Raw genomic sequence first — 19,674 nt, forward strand, 5'->3', positions numbered from 1 at the left:
ACTGAAACTATGCAAAGAAGGCGTGATTGAATGATTCTTTTCTTTGAGTTATTCATATTCTTATTCGTAAAAAGCTGTTTTATTAGCATTTTTGTTTAAGTAAAATGTTTTTAATCTTGGTTTTAATGTATTCAATTTTCAAAATAAAACCGTTTTCATTTAAATTTATTTTTATGTTTTAGCATTAAAATATTTTTTTATTTTTCATATTGCATTCAAACATACCATTATTGCTGTCATTAATTTATAATTTATAGTATAAAGTCTAATTTGTCACACGGTAATGACCCAGTTTTGGAACGACTGAAGTCTTATTTTGAAGGTGAGCCTCGCGGAGTTCCGGTATCCGGTGAGGCGCGCGAGGTTTGCTTGGTACAAAACGACCTTAAATGTTAAGAGCTTTAACATTAGCTACAAATTCGAACCTTCGACCCATTACTAGCGTGTTTTTGGCTTATAACTTTGACACTTTATGTGAAATATTGCGTCGTTCTGAAAACCCACCTCACGCCGTTATGGTAAGTGGCGTAAAATTCAGATCGTTTTAGTGGGACGAAAAACTTGGTATTTTTCACAACAAACACTGGAAACAATTTTCTCGGGCTTGTAAATGACATTTAAAATATGTTTATGACTAATGTCCCTCCACAGGTATGCCAAACAGGACCAAATATTCGGGAGCGTTTCAGTCTCGAGGAGTGAATTTCTTACCTTCACAGAGCATGTACGACTGTTTGACAGAAGAACTCTGGAAAGGTAACGAGACGTTCTCAAAGAGTCAAAGATGATTTTTCTGAGGCCCATCAAGCCACATTAATATTTTTCCTCACCAAAACGTCAAAATCAAATCAAATGCCCTTTCTATTTTGACATCCTCTAGCAATTATAGTCTTCTTTTCATGACAGAGTTGGGACAGGTGGACCCCGACTGGTTCCAGGTGTTGACCACACGAGCATCGAAAGAAGCAAACCTGTCTGATTCCGATGATCAAGAAGAACTTTGTCCCAACCAGGAGGCAAATTTCAAGACGCCTTTACGCAAAACAGTTTCTGCCTGTGCGCCTCAGTCTTCAACACCTCAAGTGTTCCGACGCAGCTGCGTTGCGTCCCCGGACAGTGCCGACCAGCAAGGTCAGCAACGTTTGTGTTTCTGATCTGAATTATGGTCTCATAACAGAGTCAAGCTTTAAGGTGGGCTTTGGCTTTCACATGGTTCAAACAGAGGAAAGGGTTTCAAGATAGTCGGGTTTCGCACCAGTGTAAACGTGTTGGGGTTTCAAATCAAGATGAGGGCTTCAAATTATAGTCTGGAGTCAGGACGAGAGATTCAAGCGTTTGGCACATTTTCCCTCCTTTAGAGAATGAACCGCTGCCATGGGGCGCCAGGAGTCTGTCTTTGTTTGGGCCTACCAAAGACACGTGAGTAAAGTGATGCGTCTGTGTCATTCCATGCAATCTGTTCACCCAACCTGATGATGTCATCACACAGGGTCCCACATTCAAATGATGGAATTGCACACTCGCGCATTCCCGACTGGTTGGGTAAATTTTGTTTTCATTTTTTGTATGTATGGATTTTTTTATTGAATCAATTCTTTTACCTTATAAGATTTTAGTTGTATGTCATTACAATTATTGTATTCAGTTTTTTTATGTTTTATTCTCATCAGATCTGATTCACACACCACAAGCATCTCTAGTAAGTTCATTGCTTCAGTCACAAATGTTACACTTTGACCATCCAATTCAATTTCAAATGAGGCCAATCTATTTTTGAAACGCGCAGACCAGTTATGCACGGCACATCTCGGAAAGCCTGGGTGCAGACCTCCACCCTGACATCTCGTGGACCAGCTCTTTGAATACGCCGTCGCCTCTGCCTCTGCCTTCCACCCTCATTTTATGTAAGCAAGCGTTTTGTTTCCGTCTTATTTTACACGGCACGCTCTGCAACCACTCGCTCTGTTGGTTTTGTCGACCCGTAGCTAACACAGATGAAAGTCCCAGCACCATGGCAATTTGTATGGACAAGAGCGCCGTGGTGAGTTCTGTACACTTACGTTATTGATATTTCAACGACTTACATGACCATATTGATGTCATTTGCGGTCCTTAGCTGGTTCGGAAGCTTTTCCCTTCCCTGTCCAACAATGTCAGGGCAGAAGTTGCGGCCGTACAAAACAACGACCCGCTTGAGGTTCTACGAGGTATTTCAAATGCTCCGTGATCTTAAATCATGTTGTGCAAATGAATATTGAAACTCCAATCAACAGATGCTGATTTGCCAGAGGCTGGCCCTCATTCAACCCCCCCAAAATCCCCCCCGAGATTCCCGGAGCAGCCCCCTGAAGCCGGCGGGGACCCGGTGATCCAGGCGGCCGGTGTTCTTGACTGGACCGAAAACAACCAGTGCACGTTTCCCACTGACAGCGAAGGAAGGGAAAGGAGGCAAGAAGACGACGGCAACGCCTCAGATGTGGCGACGGAGCCCAAGTTCTCTGATCAAGCTCAGCCAGTAGAACCTGAGGACAATGCACTGACACAATGGTCACCATTGAGTTTATCAGACATTGCGCTTCCCATCGCCGCTGCTGCACAAGTGGCAGATCAATGCGCAACATCACCAGCGAGTGAAGGCAATCGTGCCCGTCCAATCAGGCCGTCGTTGAACTTTGCTGCATTTACCAAGAAGAAGACCAAATTTATTTACGTTATTGATAAGGAGAAGCACTCTGTGAAGGACACATACTTGATTCCAGGTAATACGCTGCCTGCCAATGATGGAAAGGAGGAGCTTCAACAACGGGAAGAAAAGCCGCCTTCCTCGCTTCACGTCAACCCGCAGGATTTGGACATGTCGCAGCTTGGACGAGCATTCGCGCAAGACTTCAGTCAAATGTCGTGTCCGAGCGCTCCGCGTAAATTGGGTCTGCCTCCTCCTCCTCGTGGATTCTCCCCGTTGACCCGTCTGACTGCATCCAAGTTTGCCCCACGCAAAACCAAAAGCCCCGGTGACGGCGAAGCACCTTTTGATGAGTCGGTCGACGAGCCGACGGCGGGCGACAGCGGCTTCCTGTCGGCCGGCGCCGACATCTCGCAGCTGACTGCGTCCTGCGCGGAGAAACGTGAAGCGAGTCACCCAAACAAAAACAACAAACAAAATGAGCTGTGCTCGGAAGACCTTTTACTTGACACCAAGGACGCATCAGCGCCGACACCAGCGACTTTAAAAGAGTTAGCTCGTCATCTAGTTTCCCTTCAGTCTCGCAAAGAGACTGCAAATGTGTCACCTTTGGATAGAACTTCTGACAAACGTATGCAGATGTGGACAGCCAACGCGCAGAAAGCAGAAGGACTTTTTGAACGGCAGCAACCGATCAAAAGTGAATCCGATTCCACCGCAAGCATTTCCGAAAAGTGTACGCGGAAAGATGAAAATAGTAAAGTGACAGAGGAGTCACCACAAGGCTTCTCTCAGTCCTTCAAACAAGGTCAAATTGCTCCAGAAAGTCTCGCAAACGGTTACCACGGTGATGTCAAAAAGGAAATTCCTGCACACTCGTGTCCACCGAGAGACTCCCAAAACAAGTGTCTGGAAGAGGATCGTTCTGACACAAACGGCTTCTCTTCATCCACCAAACAAGTTCAGAATGCTCCAGAAAGTCCCGGAAACTCAAACGCACTCGCGTGTCAAGGTGACCAAGCCTCGGAATGCCGCCGTGACGCCAGAGAGCAAATTCCCGCAACTCCGGAGTCCCCGAACTACCAGCTGAGTGCCTCCCAGAAAGCGGATGTGAAGGCCTTGTGCAGCCTCCTGGAAGAAGAAGGCAGCCAGTTTGACTTCACGCAGTTCAGAAGCATCAAGTCGGTACCCAAAGCTGACAAAGTCCTTGAATCGTCCTTGCTGAGCGGGATGGATTTCAATGACAGCTTTTGCGCAGAGGCCCAGGAGAAGTCGCCGACAAATCCTGAAGAACAAGCCGGCGTCGCACATAAAATGGAAAGCAAAGAAACAATCCCCGAAACGCTCGAAGAAAGCGTTTACAAAAAATGCCTGACAAAAAGCAAACATTTATTTCCACCGAGCGTTGAAAACCGTAGCGAGGCGCTGCGTGTGCACAGCTCCCGGAAAGCCCATCAATTTATTGACTCCTCCGAGAGCGTCGAGCCGCTTCCAGGCTTCTTTTCGTCCGTCCAAGGCGCTTCCGAAATGATGGCGTGCGCGCCTCACAATGGCTTTCAGATGGCCAGTGGCAAAAGCGTTGTGATTTCGCCCAGCGCCATGCAAAAGGCACAGTCTGTCTTCAAAGAAAACCAACAACACCCTGCGGATGGAGAGCCGCTCGCCAATATGGCCGCCTCCCTCAATCTTGCCAGAGGGAAGAGCCAATCCGTGTCGGCTGAGGCCAAAGAAGAGCAAAGAAGCTTGTCAGCCATCAACGCTGAGCTGAGCGGATTCCAAACAGCGGCAGGGAAACGAGTTGCCGTGTCCGCCGCTGCTCTGAACAAAGCCAAATCCTTGCTAGATGATTGTCATGAACTTGAGGAACATCCAGCCCATCACTCAACATTCAGGAAAAGTGAGCCTGCGTCATTTTCAACCAATACTCTCGACCTCGGCTCCACTTCAAAGTCCAACCCGCAGACGCTGGATGCTCAAAACCTTGCAAGTTCCGATTTTCCTACTGGTGGATTCTCCACCGCCAGTGGTCAAAAGGTTTCGGTGTCTGCGGCGGCCCTGGCAAAAGCCAAAGACATTTTGAAAGAAGACAACCTGATTGTGCAGTCGCAGCGCGGAAGCTCCTCCCTCTTCCGCCACCCGCAGCAGCCGGACGGCTTCCAAACAGCCAAAGGCGAACCGCTTGCTCTTTCCTCTGCTGCACTCAAGAAGGCAAAATTGTTGCTTGATGCTTGCACTGAAGTCAAGGAACATCCCGCCTGCAGAAAAAGTGACCTTGAAAAGTCGGCCTTATTTTCAGACCAGTCGCTCTTGGAAAATCTCACCTCCGCTTCAGAGAATCCAGACAAAGACATCACGGACAGTCGTGACGCAACGTCGGCTGTCGGAGCGAGCGAATCCAAGCTTGGCAACGAGACCGCCGCACCGCTGCTAGAGCATCGAGACGTAAGCGGATTCTCTACTGCCAGCGGGAAGAGCGTGTCTGTGTCCGATGAAGCCATGACGAGAGCCAAATCCGTCTGGAGTGACGCTAGCTTGCAAAATGACAAACGGGACAGCCTGCAAAATGTTGCATCCCCGGCGCCGGCCGGCGGCAGAAGAGCAAAATTCGTCACATCCGATGTGCCGACGTCCGCCGCTTGTGGCTTCAGCACAGCCAGCGGCAAAAATGTTCTTGTGTCTGATAACGCTGCGGCGAGAGCAAAAGCACTCCTGGATGACAAAGACTCCGGCTTCCCGTCGTCTGCGGCCCAAAAGAAAGCAAGCCATCCCCTGAACGAGGACCGGGACCCAAAAACAAGTGACAAAATGAGCAGCTGCGGGTTCAGCTCAGCCAGCGGGAGGCCCGTGGCCGTTTCCAGCCGGGCCCTCCTGAAAGCCAAAGCTCTCTTTGATGAAGTCGCTCCACTGGGTGCCCACGAGAAAAACTTCAGCGTACCTTCACCAGCTGCGCTCGCTCAAGCTCCGAGCGCACACTTAGGCGAAAAGAGGCCCGCGGCTGGTGAAGAGGGCGACTCCCACAGGTGGCAAATGTCGACGCCGGAAGATGGCGCCATGGTCAACTTGGAGCCCTCGGACCTGACGGACTGCACTGAAACGCAGCAGTTGTTTCTGGCCCGGGAAGCGCTGGACTGCACCAAAGCTTTGCTGGAGGACGAGAATATCGCGGCGAGTTTGGAAGGCGCGCGGCCGGAGAAGGACGCCTGCTGTCACGCGCGGCGGGGGCAAGCGCCTGGCAAAAGATCAGCAGAAAACACCCAACGGCCCGGTAACCATCCCATCGCCGTCGTCGCGGCTGCGACGTTGTCGTGCAATGATGATCTCCGTCATTCCAGAGCAACCCCCTGCCAAACGAGCACTGCTGGACCAACTGGACAGATGTGTCGAGAGTCGGCGAGGAGTCCGCCTCTGTCCTCTCACGAGCTGTCCCAAAGGTAAACAGCTGAGTTCTCGCACTTTCTGGAAAGAATGAAAAGGAGATTTGGGGCTTGACTTCCTCTTCAATCTGGAATCTGCTGCGTTTGCGCTTTGACATTGTTTGTGTGTTTATTTGGAAGGTCTGACAAAGGACAGGCCGGCGTTGACGTCCAACGTGTTGCTGGGTCCAAACATCACCAGACCGCTCAGGTGAGCAGATAACATGCGCTCCGTCCATCGCCGCATCATGACCTGCTCTTCTCTTCCCTCCAGCGATGGTTACATGGAGGCTGCCGCGTCACCGAGGAGCGAGCGGCGGCCCTCCTCGACTTTACTTCCTCCGTGGTTCAAGAAGAGCGAGGCGCAACCGAGGAGGAGCGACGACGCAATCTCGCCTCCCGCCTTTGTTCCTCCGTTTAGAAGAGTAGTTGAACAGAGCGCCACAAAACTGTTTGGTAGCGGCCCTCAAAAAACAACACAAAGCAGCATGGCGGCCCCTCACGCAATCGCCTCGGACCAAAGTATGAGCCGTGACGTCTCGGGTCAAAGCCCACCGGCTGACGCGTGTCGGAGTCAAGGTCAACAATTTGCATCTTTGGGGTACTTGACGCAAGCCAGCGAGACGTTTGATTGTTTTTGGCCGTGTCCGCAGGGACGGCACCGGATGACGTTGACTTGGCGCGAGACATGCAAGACATGAGGATCTGCAAGAAGAAGCACCAGACGATAAGGCCTTTGCCCGGCGCCTTGTTTCGAGCCAAAAGCTCGGGCGCCGCGAGGATACGTTTGAAGGACGCGGTGGCTCGAAGGCTCCCGACCAAGTACACCCGCAAACAGGTGGGGCGGGTCACATGATCAAGATTATACGATCAGGCTGCTGACAGTTTTGTGTTGTCTTGGCAGCTGTACGAATGCGGAGTGCACGGGTACGTGTGCGACGTCACCAGCCAGACCGCCGAGGCTTTTTGCTTCCATCTCGAGCTCTTCTACAAAAAGGAAGCCTTGGCCGGCATCCAACTCGCAGACGGCGGACGGCTGATTCCCGGCGGGGACGGGACGGCCGGCAAAGAGCACTTCTATAGGTCGGCATCATCGGCAAGCCCGTTCACAGATGGCCGCCTGTTTGCCAAACTCTTCAACTTGTTGACGTCTGGCTTCAGGGCCTTGTGCGACACACCCGGCGTGGATCCCAAATTGCTGAGTGACGAGTGGGTGCACAATCACTACAGGTGGATTGTGTGGAAGCTGGCCTGCATGGAGAGGTCCTTCCCAGAAAGCATGGGAGGCCGATGCCTCACCCCCGAGAGGGTCCTACTGCAGCTCAAGTACAGGTGACAACGGGCGGGGCTTTTCTTTTAATGCCCACCCGTCGACGGGAGTAATCGTCAAATCCGCATCGTGTCAGGTATGACGTGGAGGTGGACCACAGCCGCAGGCCCGCGCTGAGGAAGATCACGGAAAAGGACGACACGGCGGCCAAGACTCTGGTTCTGTGCGTGTGCGAGGTGGACTCGGGAGGCCCGGCGGAAAACGCTTGCGCGGTGGTGTGGCTGACCGATGGCTGGTACGCGCTGAGAACCCAGCTGGATGAGCCCTTGAGCCAGCTGCTCCGCAAGGGCCGACTGGCCGAAGGCGGGAAGCTCATCACCCACGGCGCTCAGCTGGTGGGCTCGCAGGAGGCTTGCGCGCCGCTGGAGGCGCCGCACTCACTTATGTTGAAGGTAAGCAAGGCAATTTTCATTTTTTCGTAGCATTGTGATATTTGGGCATCTCGCCTCTGGACAAAAACAAGATCTCATTTCTTTTTTTGAAGATATTTGCCAATAGCACCAGACCCGCGCGATGGGACACCAAGCTTGGATTTCACCGAGATCCTCGGCCGTTCCTGCTTCCGCTGTCGTCGCTGTACAGTAACGGAGGGCCTGTTGGCTGCGTGGACATTGTGGTTCTGAGAAGTTACCCCCTTCAGGTGGGCCAGCTTTATTCAAACAAGAGGTCACAAAAAATCTCCACACAAACAGCCCAAAGGAGATTTTATTTCGGCTGTCCGAGTTATACCTTGCTTGCATCGATAATCAATAAATGAAATGTGTTCAAATTCAGTGGATGGAGAGGAAGTCGGACGGAGGCGTGGCGTTCCGCTCGGCCCGCGCCGAAGAGAAGGAGGAAGCTCATTACAACAGCCGTAAACAGAAGGCCATGGAGGCGCTTTATGCCAAGATGGAAGCCGCGCTGGAACAGGAAGACAAGGGTGCGTTCTGTTATTTCTTTTGCACAACAAAACTTCTGGGGAGCAAATTAAACTGTGGTCCTTTGCAGAGAGCAAATTACAAGCTCCAAGACGGAGCGTGAGTCATCGAGATGTCGAAGGTTTGCAAGACGGGCAGGAGCTCTACGATGCTGTGGGAGATGACCTCGCTGAACTGGAGGTAACAAAGAAAACATTTGCGGTGTAACTTAGCTAAGATGCTAGCAAGGCGAAACCGCTGTCGGCTTGATTGATTGTGGTCACGGCTTGTTTGTTGCAGGCCCATCTGAGCGAGCGGCAGCTGGAGACGCTGCAAGCTTACAGACGTTCGCTCGTGGACAAGAAACGGGCGCAGTTGCTGGATCGCTACCAAAACACAGACGACGGCCTGGCGAGCTGCCCTCAGAGAGACGTCACCCCCGTCTGGAGACTCTGCGTGGCCGACTCTTTGAATCCCACCGGCGCCAGTGAGCCGCCATCTTTGACTCGACCCGGCTCTATTTTATATACACTCTCGTCTCTGTTTTTTTTTCAAGTTTACCAGTTGAACCTTTGGCGGCCGTCCTCGGACACGCTGGCCTTGCTAAAGGAAGGTCGTCGATACAAAGTCTACAACTTGACCACGTCGAACAGGAAGAAGCATGACGGTCTTGCCACGCTTCAGCTCAGCGCCAACAAAAAGACACAATTTCAGGACCTTCAGGTGACCAAGCTGGTCAGTTAGCTAGTGAGCCAAGTGAAATGGGCAGCGAGTCGGGCCAACAAGTCCTCGCATACACCTAAAAAAAACTGATTTGTATTTTGTGGTTTTCATTCAGACTTCTCCGGAATGGTTATCAGCGTGCTTTCAACCGAGAGTGTCGACCGAATTTGTGGCTCTTCACAACCTGGAATTCCATCCTCCGTGCGGCGAGGTCGATCTGACGGGATGTGTCGTCAGCGTGCTGGACGGAAAAGGTCTGTGCTCTTTTCTTTATGAACATGAATTCAGCAGACTTTGATGTAAGAACTCGTATTTTCACTCAGGCCCTTCTCCAGCCTTCTACTTGGTGGACCGCAACATGAACTTTGTGAAGGTGCGCTGTTTCAGCAGCCTGCTTCAGGCCGACCTGCTGGATGTCGTGAGGCCCGGCGTGCTGCTCGCTCTGAGCAACCTGCAGCTGAGGGGCCAGTCCACGCGGCCCACCCCCGTCGTGTACGCAGGAGACCTCACCGTCTTCTCCACCAACCCCAAAGAAGAGCATCTGCAAAAAGTCCTCGCACAGCTCAGGAACCTTCTGCGGGTACGTCTCAAGTAACAGCAACTGTACCTATGCATCCATTTTGTGCAGTTGTCCTTGTAAATTGTTGTCCTTTGCGTGTGTGTATTTTAGGAACGAGCGAACTTCTTAGCGTGCGCTGAGGACAAACTTTCCCAAGTGCTCAAGTCTGACGTATGGAGCCCCGTCTGTTCTCCCTCTCTCAAAACTCCACCGACGCAACACTTGAGGACAAACGTGAGGTTTCTATTTATACCTGTATTCAATGACGTGATTTGTTTTGAAATTGTGTTTCCCTTTGCAAACCGCGTCTCAGCAGCCAATCAAAAGCCTGGGCTGCTTCACTCCACTGAGCAGGAATTTTCAGCCGCCAGCCAATGCTTCTTCATCAGAGAAAGACCCAAGAAGCTGGAAGACGAGGCGGGCCGTGGACTCCCTCTCTCGCGTGCCATCCCCGCCGTTGTTTCTCCATCCGCGCTTGGCTGCTTCACCCTCCGTCAACAAAACTTTCACCCCTCCTCGGAGAGCCCTCACTTCTAAAAGCGTACCCAACCCAAACCCGGCACCTCTATCTGCAAGCCCGCCCGAGGTAAAGGAGGAGGAAGCTTGGGTCAACGACCACGAGCTCGCGATGATTGACACGCAGGCGTTACATGTCAGCGATGCACTGTAACTGCAAACTTCTGGAATGCACAAGTGAGTCACAACCTAAAAGTGAATCTATTCTTCTTATTATTTAATATGTAAATAGAGGTTGCTTAACGGGAAAAGTTATCAGGCACATATGTGCAATGTTTCCTGCCAGTCTTTAGGTGGCGCTGTGCGCCCGTTCAGCTGCATTCCATGAAGGTGGGAATTCGTATTGTCCTTGCGTTCCAGGCGAATGTTGACAACAAAGCTATCTGTATTCGAGAAATGTTTTTGAAAATAAATGAAGGTTACAAAACGAGGCTGGGCTATGCCGAACTTCCATGTTCGAGGAGCTTTCTCACGGTACTTTTTCTGACCGGAGGTTGTTAACCTCCGTCTTTCCAACTTCCCGAAACGCAGCATTGATGGCGTTGGTGATGTCACGTCCGGAAACGCTGAGTTAGCTTTAGCAATGTGGCACCAGTCTGTCATCTCCCTTGTGCTTTTGTTTCTTTTACCATAATCACATAATTTAAGGTAAGCACGTTTTACGGATGAACGGTACTTTACATAACATTACTTTGTGTTAACATTAAACTAAGTCGCCCTTTGGCCAGTTTGCGTGTATGGTTACCCCCACTATTACAAGGGACGCATGGGAAATGTACTTTGAAATGGCTGGTATACAAAGTTTGCTTTTGGGAGGTCTGCCTCCCCATCAATTGTAAAATTAAACAAGCAGGTAAATAAATCAAAACAAGTCGTTCTGCACTTTTGAAACCATGCCGATACAAGCGCGTGTAGGACCCAAACACACTTACAAATGCCACTGGTCTTACCACCCATAAAATAATACGTGCTCAACAGACAGCATGGGATCATCTCCCACTTGCGATAAATTGTTTATAAATTGCCATGAAGATTTAGATGAATAAGGCAAAATCCATTTTTTTTATCTGCGATGATCTGGGATATTCAGCAATGTTTGATTACTGCAGCCCTACTTTAAATTATAAGAGTATTTTGGAAATCTTGTGTAGATGTCTCATGCGGCTTCCTCGTGCATCCAAAACTCTGCCGATGCTCCAGTGGAAGCGGAACAAAGTGCCCCCGAGAGTGAGGCTGTCCACAAAGAGGCTCCAGACGTCCAGTGCGTTTTAAAGAAGGTGGGTTTCACGAGCGCCACCTTCATTGGTCCCGCCTTCCCCCCAAAGAAGCACATTGATGAATCGCTGAGTGACTTTTACAAAGAAATCCAAGCCATTGACGATGAAGTTGAGAAAGAACGGGATGCTTTTAACCAACTGGAAACATCAACGCGCAAACTCCCAGAGAAACGTCTCATGGGGGAGGACCGATGCAAACCTTCAGGAAAACCTCCCAAGATGTGGGACTCAGGCAGAGATCCAGAAAAACAAAAACGGTGGCCTCCTCGCTGGCACAGATACGAGCCGTATTACACTCACAACTTGAGATCGCCTTCTTGGAATCACCCGGATTATGATCCACCTCCAATGTTCCGCCCACCTCCAAATCACAGATCATTCCACAGATTCCACCACCCTTTACCTCCACCTCCTAGCAGCGACATGCGATATGGCTATCCCCCTCGATTCCCGCCTTTCCCCAGGTTCTCGCCACCCCCTCATTACAGTCATCATGACGCCGGACGGTCCTACGATGCACCACCGCAACGTCACTCGGAGTACTATGACGCCCGGCAACAGCATTGTGACGCACACCTTGACCAAACTTCGTCTTCGGTGCTCATTCTCATGAGAGGCCTGCCGGGCTCGGGCAAAACCACAATGGCGAGGTACCTGTGAATCAGGCCACACAATTAGTATCATACTCATTAGCGAACGGATAAAGGCCCACTTATCGGTTTGTGTAGTCTCAGGACTTTTTATTTGATCTCAACATCACTGACAGGGAGTTGCTGGCGACGGGTCCCAGCGGGCTCATTCTGAGCACAGACGACTACTTTGTCCACGATAGCGGCTACCGCTACGATCCCAACCTTCTCGGAGAGGCCCACGAGTGGAACCATCAAAGAGGTGAGACCAAAACAGCAGCAACGAGGATCAAACATTTGAGTTGTGCAACGTTCAAGTCACGTTGGTGTCGCCCTGCGTTTCAGCCGGCGACGCCATGCGCGATGGCCGCTCTCCCGTCATCATCGACAACACCAACCTGCAGGCTTGGGAGATGAAGCCCTACGTGCAGATGGTAGCTTGCCTCCGCTTACAACATGGACATGCAGTTTCAGTTTTCTAATATGTCCCCCCCCCCCCTCCCACAGGCTTTGCAGCAAGGATACCAGGTGGACTTTTGTGAACCAAACACCAGCTGGAAGTATGACCCCTCCGAGCTGGAGAAGTAATTTTGATTTGTTTTCTTTTATGACCTGAGCAACGAACGCTGCCTATTGTTTTTGTAGATCCCTCCCTTTATGGCTTTTTATAGCTGCTCGCACATCTAGTTTTTCTTGTCCTAGTCTTGTTTCCCCTCACAGGAGGAACAAGCACGGCGTGTCTCAGGAGAAAATCGCTCAGATGCTGGATCGCTTCTGCTGGCCCGTCTCCATTGATGCGGTGTTGAGTTCTCAGGAGCCGCAACACGTCCAGCAGCGGCACCAACCGGAGCAGAGCAAAGACGGAGCTCACTTCGAATAGTGCAAGCGGGATTTCGCCACCAACTACGATTGAAAGACTTGTTTTGTACAGTTTTTGTAAATTGAAGAAGTTTTATCGTCCTGATTTAGAAACGTTAATGAAGTCTTGTGTTTTTTTAGAGCAAAAAAAAGCTATGTTTTGTTATATTGTCCTGTTTTAGATTTATATGATGTATATATGTATTTTTTCAGAGCTACAAAGCTTTTTTCTCAATGAAAGAAAAAGAAACAAAAGTCAGTTTGTTGTCTTTTTTTTTTTTTTTTCCCCCATCCCTGGCCAAAAAATCTTGCCCTTTCGTTAATTTAATTTTTGTTGTTTTAAAATATGCACACTTTCTATGGTAAGAGAACTCAACACATCTTTTTTTCCCCCCATGGACATTTTGAATGTGTAAGGTGTCCGAGAGATGTTCGTGGAGTACATTTTTGTTTTGAATGTTCAGATCAGCAGTTGTCAGGAAAGTACCCTGGCACTGACGTTTACAAACATAACAGATGATTGTTTTTTGTCCGGAGGAGCTCAACCAATCAGAGGCTGTCGATTGTGTCCTTGAAAAATAATGCAGGGCGGCTGAAGAGATGTGATGAATGGCAACGTGACACACCAGAGAGCTTCGCCTCAGTAAGTAGATTTCTCATCTCACGCCGCCCGCATCCCACATTCACATGCGTGCTGCGGTTGCTGCGGCGGATGATTATGATGCGCCTGGGCCTTTGTGCTCTCTGAATGGTGGTGATGAAGCGCTTACAAATGAACACAAATAGTTTGATGATGTTTTATTGACATGCGCCGGTGCTTAAAAACATCACATCGTATTTGGAAGAGGAAACCTACGCAGGCAGGCACGGGAAGAACATGCAAACTCTGCACAGGAAGGCCGGAATCGAACCTTGCGCCCAAGAGGTGGATGTGCCAATCAGTGCACTACTCATTTATGTTATACATCTGATCAAATGAATACATTATTTAAGGGTACACACATGCACCGCTGTCCTTTTTCCCTAGCTGGATCTTGCCTTCCAATCACAAAATGATAAATTGCAGACATTTGGGATGGACACTTAATGAACCAATGTGACACGGCTGCCTGTTGGTCAGCAGAATTTATTGTGCTCAAACTCAATTTCCCCATCTACCAACAGGGGGCGTATGAGTGCCACGCCCACTCGTCTAAAACACAATACAATTATTTATTGTAACGCTTACAAAACAGAAAACCCCATTCTCTGCATGGTAGCTATCATAAACAAAACGATCACGTGATTTGCCCAACACGCAGCCATCTGGGAAACTCTTGTTTCATGGCGCGCGTGCTCGTTTACGCGCGTACACGTGACGGACAGCTCCTTTGTTGGTCACGTGATGCGGAGAGCCAATCACATGCGAACGTTGCCACTGCACCGCGTGCTTTACGAGAGCATGCTCATCCAAGGCGAGTCAAGTTGTCGTCATTACTGTCAACAACACAAATAGCAACCTTTCCAAATAAAAGCATTATTTTGCTATTTGTTGAGCAATGGAAAATATTCATTCCAAACAGATGACACAGCACCATCCGACATACTCGCTACTAGACATTTAATTCAAACTAGCCTTATCCTAGAAAGATTACTCGACGTTTGCGCTGAGTTAATTCGGGAACCATTTCCACCACTGAGAGGCGCTGAGTTACTCTTTTATTTTATTGTCTACGCCAAGCCGGAAGCAGCGGTTGGCATTCCAAGGGTCGTCTTTGCAAGTGTTGGCGGTGGCGGCGGTGATGATGATGGCTCTCCGACCGTGCAGCCGCTCGTTGACGGCGGCCGCTCACGCACGGCTAACGAGTGCAACGCTGACTCGTTTCTCCGCGCGTGCGACGTAACGTAACGTGGATTGGCGTCCGCACGGATTGAAAGGAGTAATGTCCCCGCCGTGGACAGCAGTGGCAGGTGCGTGGCCGCCCGGTGCCAATTAGGAGCGAGAAGTTTACTTGCGGCGGGCGACCCGGCCGGCCGGTCGTGCCAGGAGCTTGAGGCGGCCACCGCGGCAACGCTTCTCGATCCGTTCATGGTGAGGCATTTTCGTCAAGCATGCTGACTAGATGAGACGATTTCATTCAAATCAAATCTCTTCAAAGATGTGATCAATCACTTGGTTGTTTTTTTTTGCAACTTGATCCGTTCCTTAGTTGCGGCAATACGAATGACAGCGGTGAGTGAGAGGCTCCTCAGGTTAAACAGTTGAACTGAGTCATGACGACGTGCGGGTTCAATTTGACGCCAGTAAACCTGTTTGTCTGCTGTTCGAGGGATGAGCTGGCAACTTCGACTGTAGCGCAGGTCTGCTCAGTCATGATCAGTCAGTCAGTGGAAATGAGCACTGATGCTGTCTGGAGGGAGCACAATGTGACCTCTGGCTACTTGCTCCAAGGGTAGCTTACACTCTACTCCGCTGCATAGCTCGGATGCTATGTCTCATTTACATTGTCTCCCTCCCTGTTGCCCATTACATAATGAACACCTCACTTTGGTGAGGCAGGAGGGGTGCTAAAGGAGGACAGTGTTACATAATCCCTGTTTTCCTTCCACTTGAATGGGATGCTGATGCAAGCAGCTCTGCAAATAGGCCCTCGGAGGCCTTGATGGTGCCCATCAGCATCACGAGTGTTTCATGTTGCAAGGTTTCGTCGCTATCACCTTCCGCGACCTCATCAGACGGGCACTCGCGAGAAATCACAGCGTGATCATTCAGCCCGCGGCGGCTGGAGGGCTTCTGTTTGCTCGCAGTTGCGCACAAATGCCCAGCCGGCCAGCCAGCCAGCCAGCTCTCAATGGATTCTTTCATTGTGTTTGGAATCAATAGGCGTCTGAACTGAAAACAATAGCCAGCCTCAGTGATCATGTGAAAGATCTCTCTCTCGTTGAAGAGCATCGGGACACCGAACAGAAGCAGAAATCCAAAATCTCATGTCCAGGACAGGCCAAAGCTGCAATCTCAGAAGGCAGCAGTAGGAAAGGTGACGCCCGACTCCCGCCGAGGAGTTCAGGGATTTGTCAAATAAACCTGCAACTACAGCCATACATATTTGTGCCCCCAGTGAGAGTCGTGCTAGGTGAGCGTGCTGCCGGGAATGTGAGCTGACACTGTCGCTTGCAGCCGAATAGTGTCTGTCGTTGCTGTCATTGCTCGCCGGATTTGATGTTGAGACCTTTTTATGTTCCTCCTGCAGCTTCGGCAGCACAGCTCCATTGTTAACTGCCGTGAATACGCACTTTAGTAGACTGACATTTATGAAACACCGAGAAATGTCAAGAATAAAGTCACACACACATGCTGGCGGGCAGGTGAGATTAGAAATGAAACACTATCAATGTGTCAATAGTGAGGCCTTGCGACCTGCAAAGTTTACGTCTGAACGTGTCGTTGGCGTTTGCTCGGTAGGCGCGACGGCGCTAGACTGTCATCGAGGATGGACGAGGCGGCCAGCCGGCTGGAGCGGGAGCACGTGCACGGCGTCTACGACACCATCGCGCCCTTCTTCAACGACAGCCGCTACAAGGCCTGGCCCAAGGTGCGCCAGTTCCTGCTGGACCAGCCGCCCGGGAGCATCGTCGCTGACGTCGGTGGGTCAATTAGCAGGACTCCTCAGAAAAAAAAACCCAGCTAGTTCTGAAATCACTTTTTTTTCCATGCACCTATTTGCAGGCTGCGGCAACGGCAAATACCTCGACATTAACGAGGGAGTGTTCAAGCTGGGCTGCGATGTTTGTCGCCCCCTGGTGGACTTTGCCGGTAGCCGAGGCCACGAGGTGCAGATGTGCGATGGGCTCCACCTGCCTTACCGGGACGGCTGCTTCGACGCCGTGCTGTCCATTGCAGGTCAGGTGACGCCTGCATTCTGAAGTGGAAAGACCAAATATCACAGTAACAAGGAGAATTCACACTATTTCAAAAATAGATCTGAAATCGAAAAAAAAAAAGAAGAACCGCAAATTGGCCCTTGTGCGTCCTCATTGTGGCTTTGTTTTTGTTTGCGCTGCAGTCATCCACCATTTGTCCACCAAAGAGCGTCGTATCCGAGCAATAAGGGAGATGGCGCGCACGCTGCGTGTGGGCGGCCACGTCATGATCTACGTGTGGGCCATGGAGCAGAAGCGCCGCAAGTTTGACAAGCAGGACATCTTCGTCCCGTGGAACCCCGGCCTTCTTTCCCCCGACGCCGGACCGCCGCCGCCTGGCCGGGCGGCGGCCCAGAGCGTCAGCGACGCCATCGGGGACAACACCGGCGACAAGCACAGGAAGGTCCGAAGCACATCGTCCGTGGCCGACGTGGCGCCGCCACCCGCGCCCGGCTCACTCAAACTCTGGTTCTTCTCCCGCTCCCTGGACTCGGTCTTGGACTTTGGGAGCTTGTCCATGTCCCGCTCGTCGTCCCGGGAGCTCAGCGCTTCGTCGCCCACCGGCGGCGCGGTGGGCCGGCAAGGACGAGGCCGGGCTCTCATCCAGCACTTGTCCAGCTTCTTCTCGCCACCAGCCACGGTCGGGTCCGAGGAGGACGTCTTTGGCTCGGGCAGCAATCTGCACGAGGAGCCCAAAGAGCAGCGCGGCGCGGCCCTGGCGCCGGAATGCGGCGCGCTGGCTCTGCCCGACTTGGTGCCCTTCCAGAGGGAGCGCCCCGGGGGGCCGGAGAGCCAGGCGGCGAGCGACGGCTCCTGCTTGAGGTACTACCACGTGTTCAGGGAGGGCGAGCTTGCCGAGCTCATTGCCAATCACGTGGCCCAACTCCGCGTCCGCCGCGCCTTTTTCGACCACGCCAACTGGTGCGTGGTGGCCGAGAAGGTGGAGCCTGACCAAATCTGATTTCTTTTAGTTTCTTTTTTAATTTATTCTCTCATTTTTATCGTCTGCCTACGAGTTTTAGCACTGAATCTGGGTTTTTACTTTCACTCAAAGATTCCAGGAGCTCTGTTTGGACTTGATGTTTCAAGGAATTGACAGTCTTACGAATGCAAACGTTATTCCAAGGTTGCAACACACGACTGATTTGTTTTAGCCCCACAAAAATGATTTTTCGGGTGTCGCATAGACCCGCTTTTTACATTATCCAACAAACATCTAATAAGGCAGTCTTGCAGAAAATGGTCAATCCCCCTGGTGGACAATTTGGGGGTGTCCTTTTTTTTTTTTTTTTAAATCAATTGAAAAATACATTTTTAGCGTGGAGAATCGAAACTCCTTCAGGCATTTTGTAATGAGAGTGGCACAAGTCAGAATATTAGGCACACTTGGTGAGCCGAAGCAATAACACTCATCAAAACAAAAGATATGACGTAAACTCTGCAATATGAGACAAAACACAAATATTGACGGAAGAAATTGCCCCCACCCCAAAATCAGGAAAGGGGGAAAAAAAATCAGTATACGGTTTCTCGCACGGAAACTCTTTTTTTATCTGATGATTTCACAAGTGAAGTCTTACAAACGAAAACGTTACTCTGCAGCTGCAACGCACAACTGATTTATTTTACTCTGACCATTTGTCAGATTGACTCACTTTGGTTTTGCATACAAGCATCGTTATTTATATATTAGATCGACTCTTTGTGAGCGAGCGCCAAGCAATGAAGCTGAAAATGCACGGTATGCTTTGAATGGAGGAAAGGTAGCGCCATCTGGTGGATACATTTTAAAACACAAACGTTACACTAAAATACACAACTGTTGGCAGAAAATGCAACGGTGAAATGCACACATTTTTCCAATGTTTGTCTGCCTGTGAGTTTTAACAGCTCACTTTTGAGCGTGTCTCTCTCTCTCACACACACTCTCTCTCTCTCACACACACTCTTTCTCTCTCTCTCCAGCCTTGAAGCCGAAAGTTCCTCCGTGGCTGCAACGCACGCACGACTGTTCCTTTTTATTCAAGTCTTCAAGACATTGTCATGTGGAAACTTTAGTGTTCGTCTCATTGATGTTTGTTAGCGCAATTTTACCGCATTTTTTTGCTGTTTAGTTTTGTAATTGATTTTAATTCTTTTGCTATGCTTGGGTAGGGCGTTGCTTATATGTCGACGCCGTCCGGCAGAAAACGGCGCTCCGGCCGCCCGCCGGCCCGCCCGCCTTTCATACTGTGAATCGACGTTGCACTGTACGCGGACTATATCGCCCATTGTGATTTACATGGAAACTTGAAACATTGTGCCAAGGAGGTGTGTTGTGTCTTTGTGCTGTCAATGACGTACGTCGTCTCTTTCTTGATTAAAAGGTCTTGTGTTGATGGTCAAAGTGTTTCTTTTGAGGTGTATTTTATCAGCATTCATTTGATGATCATGCAAAAGTTTGAAGATCACCATCAAGATGGAAGACAACTGACGTGACTACGGTAAACGAGAAAGCTCAAAAGCAGAACTTTCTAGACAGCAACATGCACTTTCTGGTAGGTTTTCCGTTGACTGGTGACGATTTGTTGTGTTGGACTCCGTTTTGAAGCGTCTGAGATCCAGACATCTGCTCGGATCTCTACGCTAGCCAAATGTGAGCTCTGAAGCAAACAATGGGCCTGTCATCACTTGACCATCTGCTGCTGCGGAGCACGTTCACATCGCGTTAATTCCAGGACGGCTGCTCATCATGCAGCCGCAGATGTCTGTCAATTACAAGGCAGCGCCATAGCAAACGTGCGCTAGCTGGGGGCCCCCGCCCCCCGTAGCTTCGGAGCGGAAGGAATTTGCGGCACGATTGCGAGTTGCCGCACGCCGCCTTGTTGTTGTTATTGCGCTCAATTCA

At 50.3% G+C, this 19,674-nt stretch overlaps 3 protein-coding genes across 5 annotated transcripts; all 3 read left to right on the forward strand.

Annotated features, from left to right (window-relative positions):
• The first annotated feature begins 358 nt into the window (after window positions 1-358).
• On the forward strand, window positions 359-10,554 carry brca2 (BRCA2 DNA repair associated). 2 transcript variants are annotated; one of them, XM_037267976.1, is made up of 26 exons: window positions 359-518; window positions 652-756; window positions 907-1,131; window positions 1,359-1,419; window positions 1,490-1,542; window positions 1,671-1,699; window positions 1,787-1,904; window positions 1,986-2,041; window positions 2,117-2,207; window positions 2,274-5,948; window positions 6,016-6,114; window positions 6,238-6,307; window positions 6,371-6,675; window positions 6,750-6,934; window positions 7,001-7,179; window positions 7,258-7,428; window positions 7,503-7,818; window positions 7,911-8,066; window positions 8,201-8,348; window positions 8,417-8,526; window positions 8,626-8,812; window positions 8,882-9,048; window positions 9,164-9,302; window positions 9,372-9,628; window positions 9,719-9,841; window positions 9,921-10,554. In XM_037267976.1, the coding sequence occupies exons 2-26, from the start codon at window positions 654-656 to the stop codon at window positions 10,275-10,277; spliced, it is 7,380 nt and encodes a 2,459-aa protein (XP_037123871.1). In that variant the 5' UTR covers window positions 359-518; window positions 652-653; the 3' UTR covers window positions 10,278-10,554. The 2 variants fall into 2 exon arrangements, with proteins under 2 accessions (XP_037123871.1, XP_037123872.1); XM_037267977.1 differs by having other exon boundaries at window positions 9,924-10,554.
• Window positions 10,555-10,653: 99 nt separating this feature from the next.
• On the forward strand, window positions 10,654-13,146 carry n4bp2l2 (NEDD4 binding protein 2-like 2). The gene is made up of 6 exons (XM_037267978.1): window positions 10,654-10,771; window positions 11,275-12,050; window positions 12,167-12,291; window positions 12,375-12,463; window positions 12,537-12,613; window positions 12,750-13,146. The coding sequence occupies exons 2-6, from the start codon at window positions 11,275-11,277 to the stop codon at window positions 12,907-12,909; spliced, it is 1,227 nt and encodes a 408-aa protein (XP_037123873.1). The 5' UTR covers window positions 10,654-10,771; the 3' UTR covers window positions 12,910-13,146.
• Window positions 13,147-13,287: 141 nt separating this feature from the next.
• On the forward strand, window positions 13,288-18,366 carry trmt9b (tRNA methyltransferase 9B). 2 transcript variants are annotated; one of them, XM_037268195.1, is made up of 4 exons: window positions 13,288-13,530; window positions 16,330-16,511; window positions 16,594-16,767; window positions 16,931-18,366. In XM_037268195.1, exons 1-4 carry the CDS (start codon window positions 13,493-13,495, stop codon window positions 17,746-17,748), a joined length of 1,212 nt encoding a protein of 403 aa, XP_037124090.1. In that variant the 5' UTR covers window positions 13,288-13,492; the 3' UTR covers window positions 17,749-18,366. The 2 variants fall into 2 exon arrangements, with proteins under 2 accessions (XP_037124090.1, XP_037124091.1); XM_037268196.1 differs by lacking the exon at window positions 13,288-13,530 and adding an exon at window positions 14,643-14,958.
• The last annotated feature ends 1,308 nt before the right edge of the window (window positions 18,367-19,674 follow it).

The sequence above is a fragment of the Syngnathus acus genome, chromosome 13, assembly GCF_901709675.1.
Source record: "Syngnathus acus chromosome 13, fSynAcu1.2, whole genome shotgun sequence".
Taxonomy (NCBI): domain Eukaryota; kingdom Metazoa; phylum Chordata; class Actinopteri; order Syngnathiformes; family Syngnathidae; genus Syngnathus; species Syngnathus acus.

Bases quoted from the DNA above. Each gene is read 5' to 3' on its own strand.
- n4bp2l2 (XM_037267978.1), top strand. From the start codon at position 11,275: ATGTCTCATGCGGCTTCCTCGTGCATCCAAAACTCTGCCGATGCTCCA. The intron at 12,051-12,166 runs GTACCTGTGAAT...CATCACTGACAG, and splicing joins GGCAAAACCACAATGGCGAG to GGAGTTGCTGGCGACGGGTC. The intron at 12,464-12,536 runs GTAGCTTGCCTC...CCCCTCCCACAG, and splicing joins TGAAGCCCTACGTGCAGATG to GCTTTGCAGCAAGGATACCA.
- brca2 (XM_037267976.1), top strand. From the start codon at position 654: ATGCCAAACAGGACCAAATATTCGGGAGCGTTTCAGTCTCGAGGAGTG. The intron at 2,208-2,273 runs GTATTTCAAATG...TCCAATCAACAG, and splicing joins CCCGCTTGAGGTTCTACGAG to ATGCTGATTTGCCAGAGGCT. The intron at 9,629-9,718 runs GTACGTCTCAAG...TGTGTATTTTAG, and splicing joins AGCTCAGGAACCTTCTGCGG to GAACGAGCGAACTTCTTAGC.
- trmt9b (XM_037268195.1), top strand. From the start codon at position 13,493: ATGAATGGCAACGTGACACACCAGAGAGCTTCGCCTCA. The intron at 16,512-16,593 runs GTGGGTCAATTA...ACCTATTTGCAG, and splicing joins GAGCATCGTCGCTGACGTCG to GCTGCGGCAACGGCAAATAC. The intron at 16,768-16,930 runs GTCAGGTGACGC...TTTGCGCTGCAG, and splicing joins CGCCGTGCTGTCCATTGCAG to TCATCCACCATTTGTCCACC.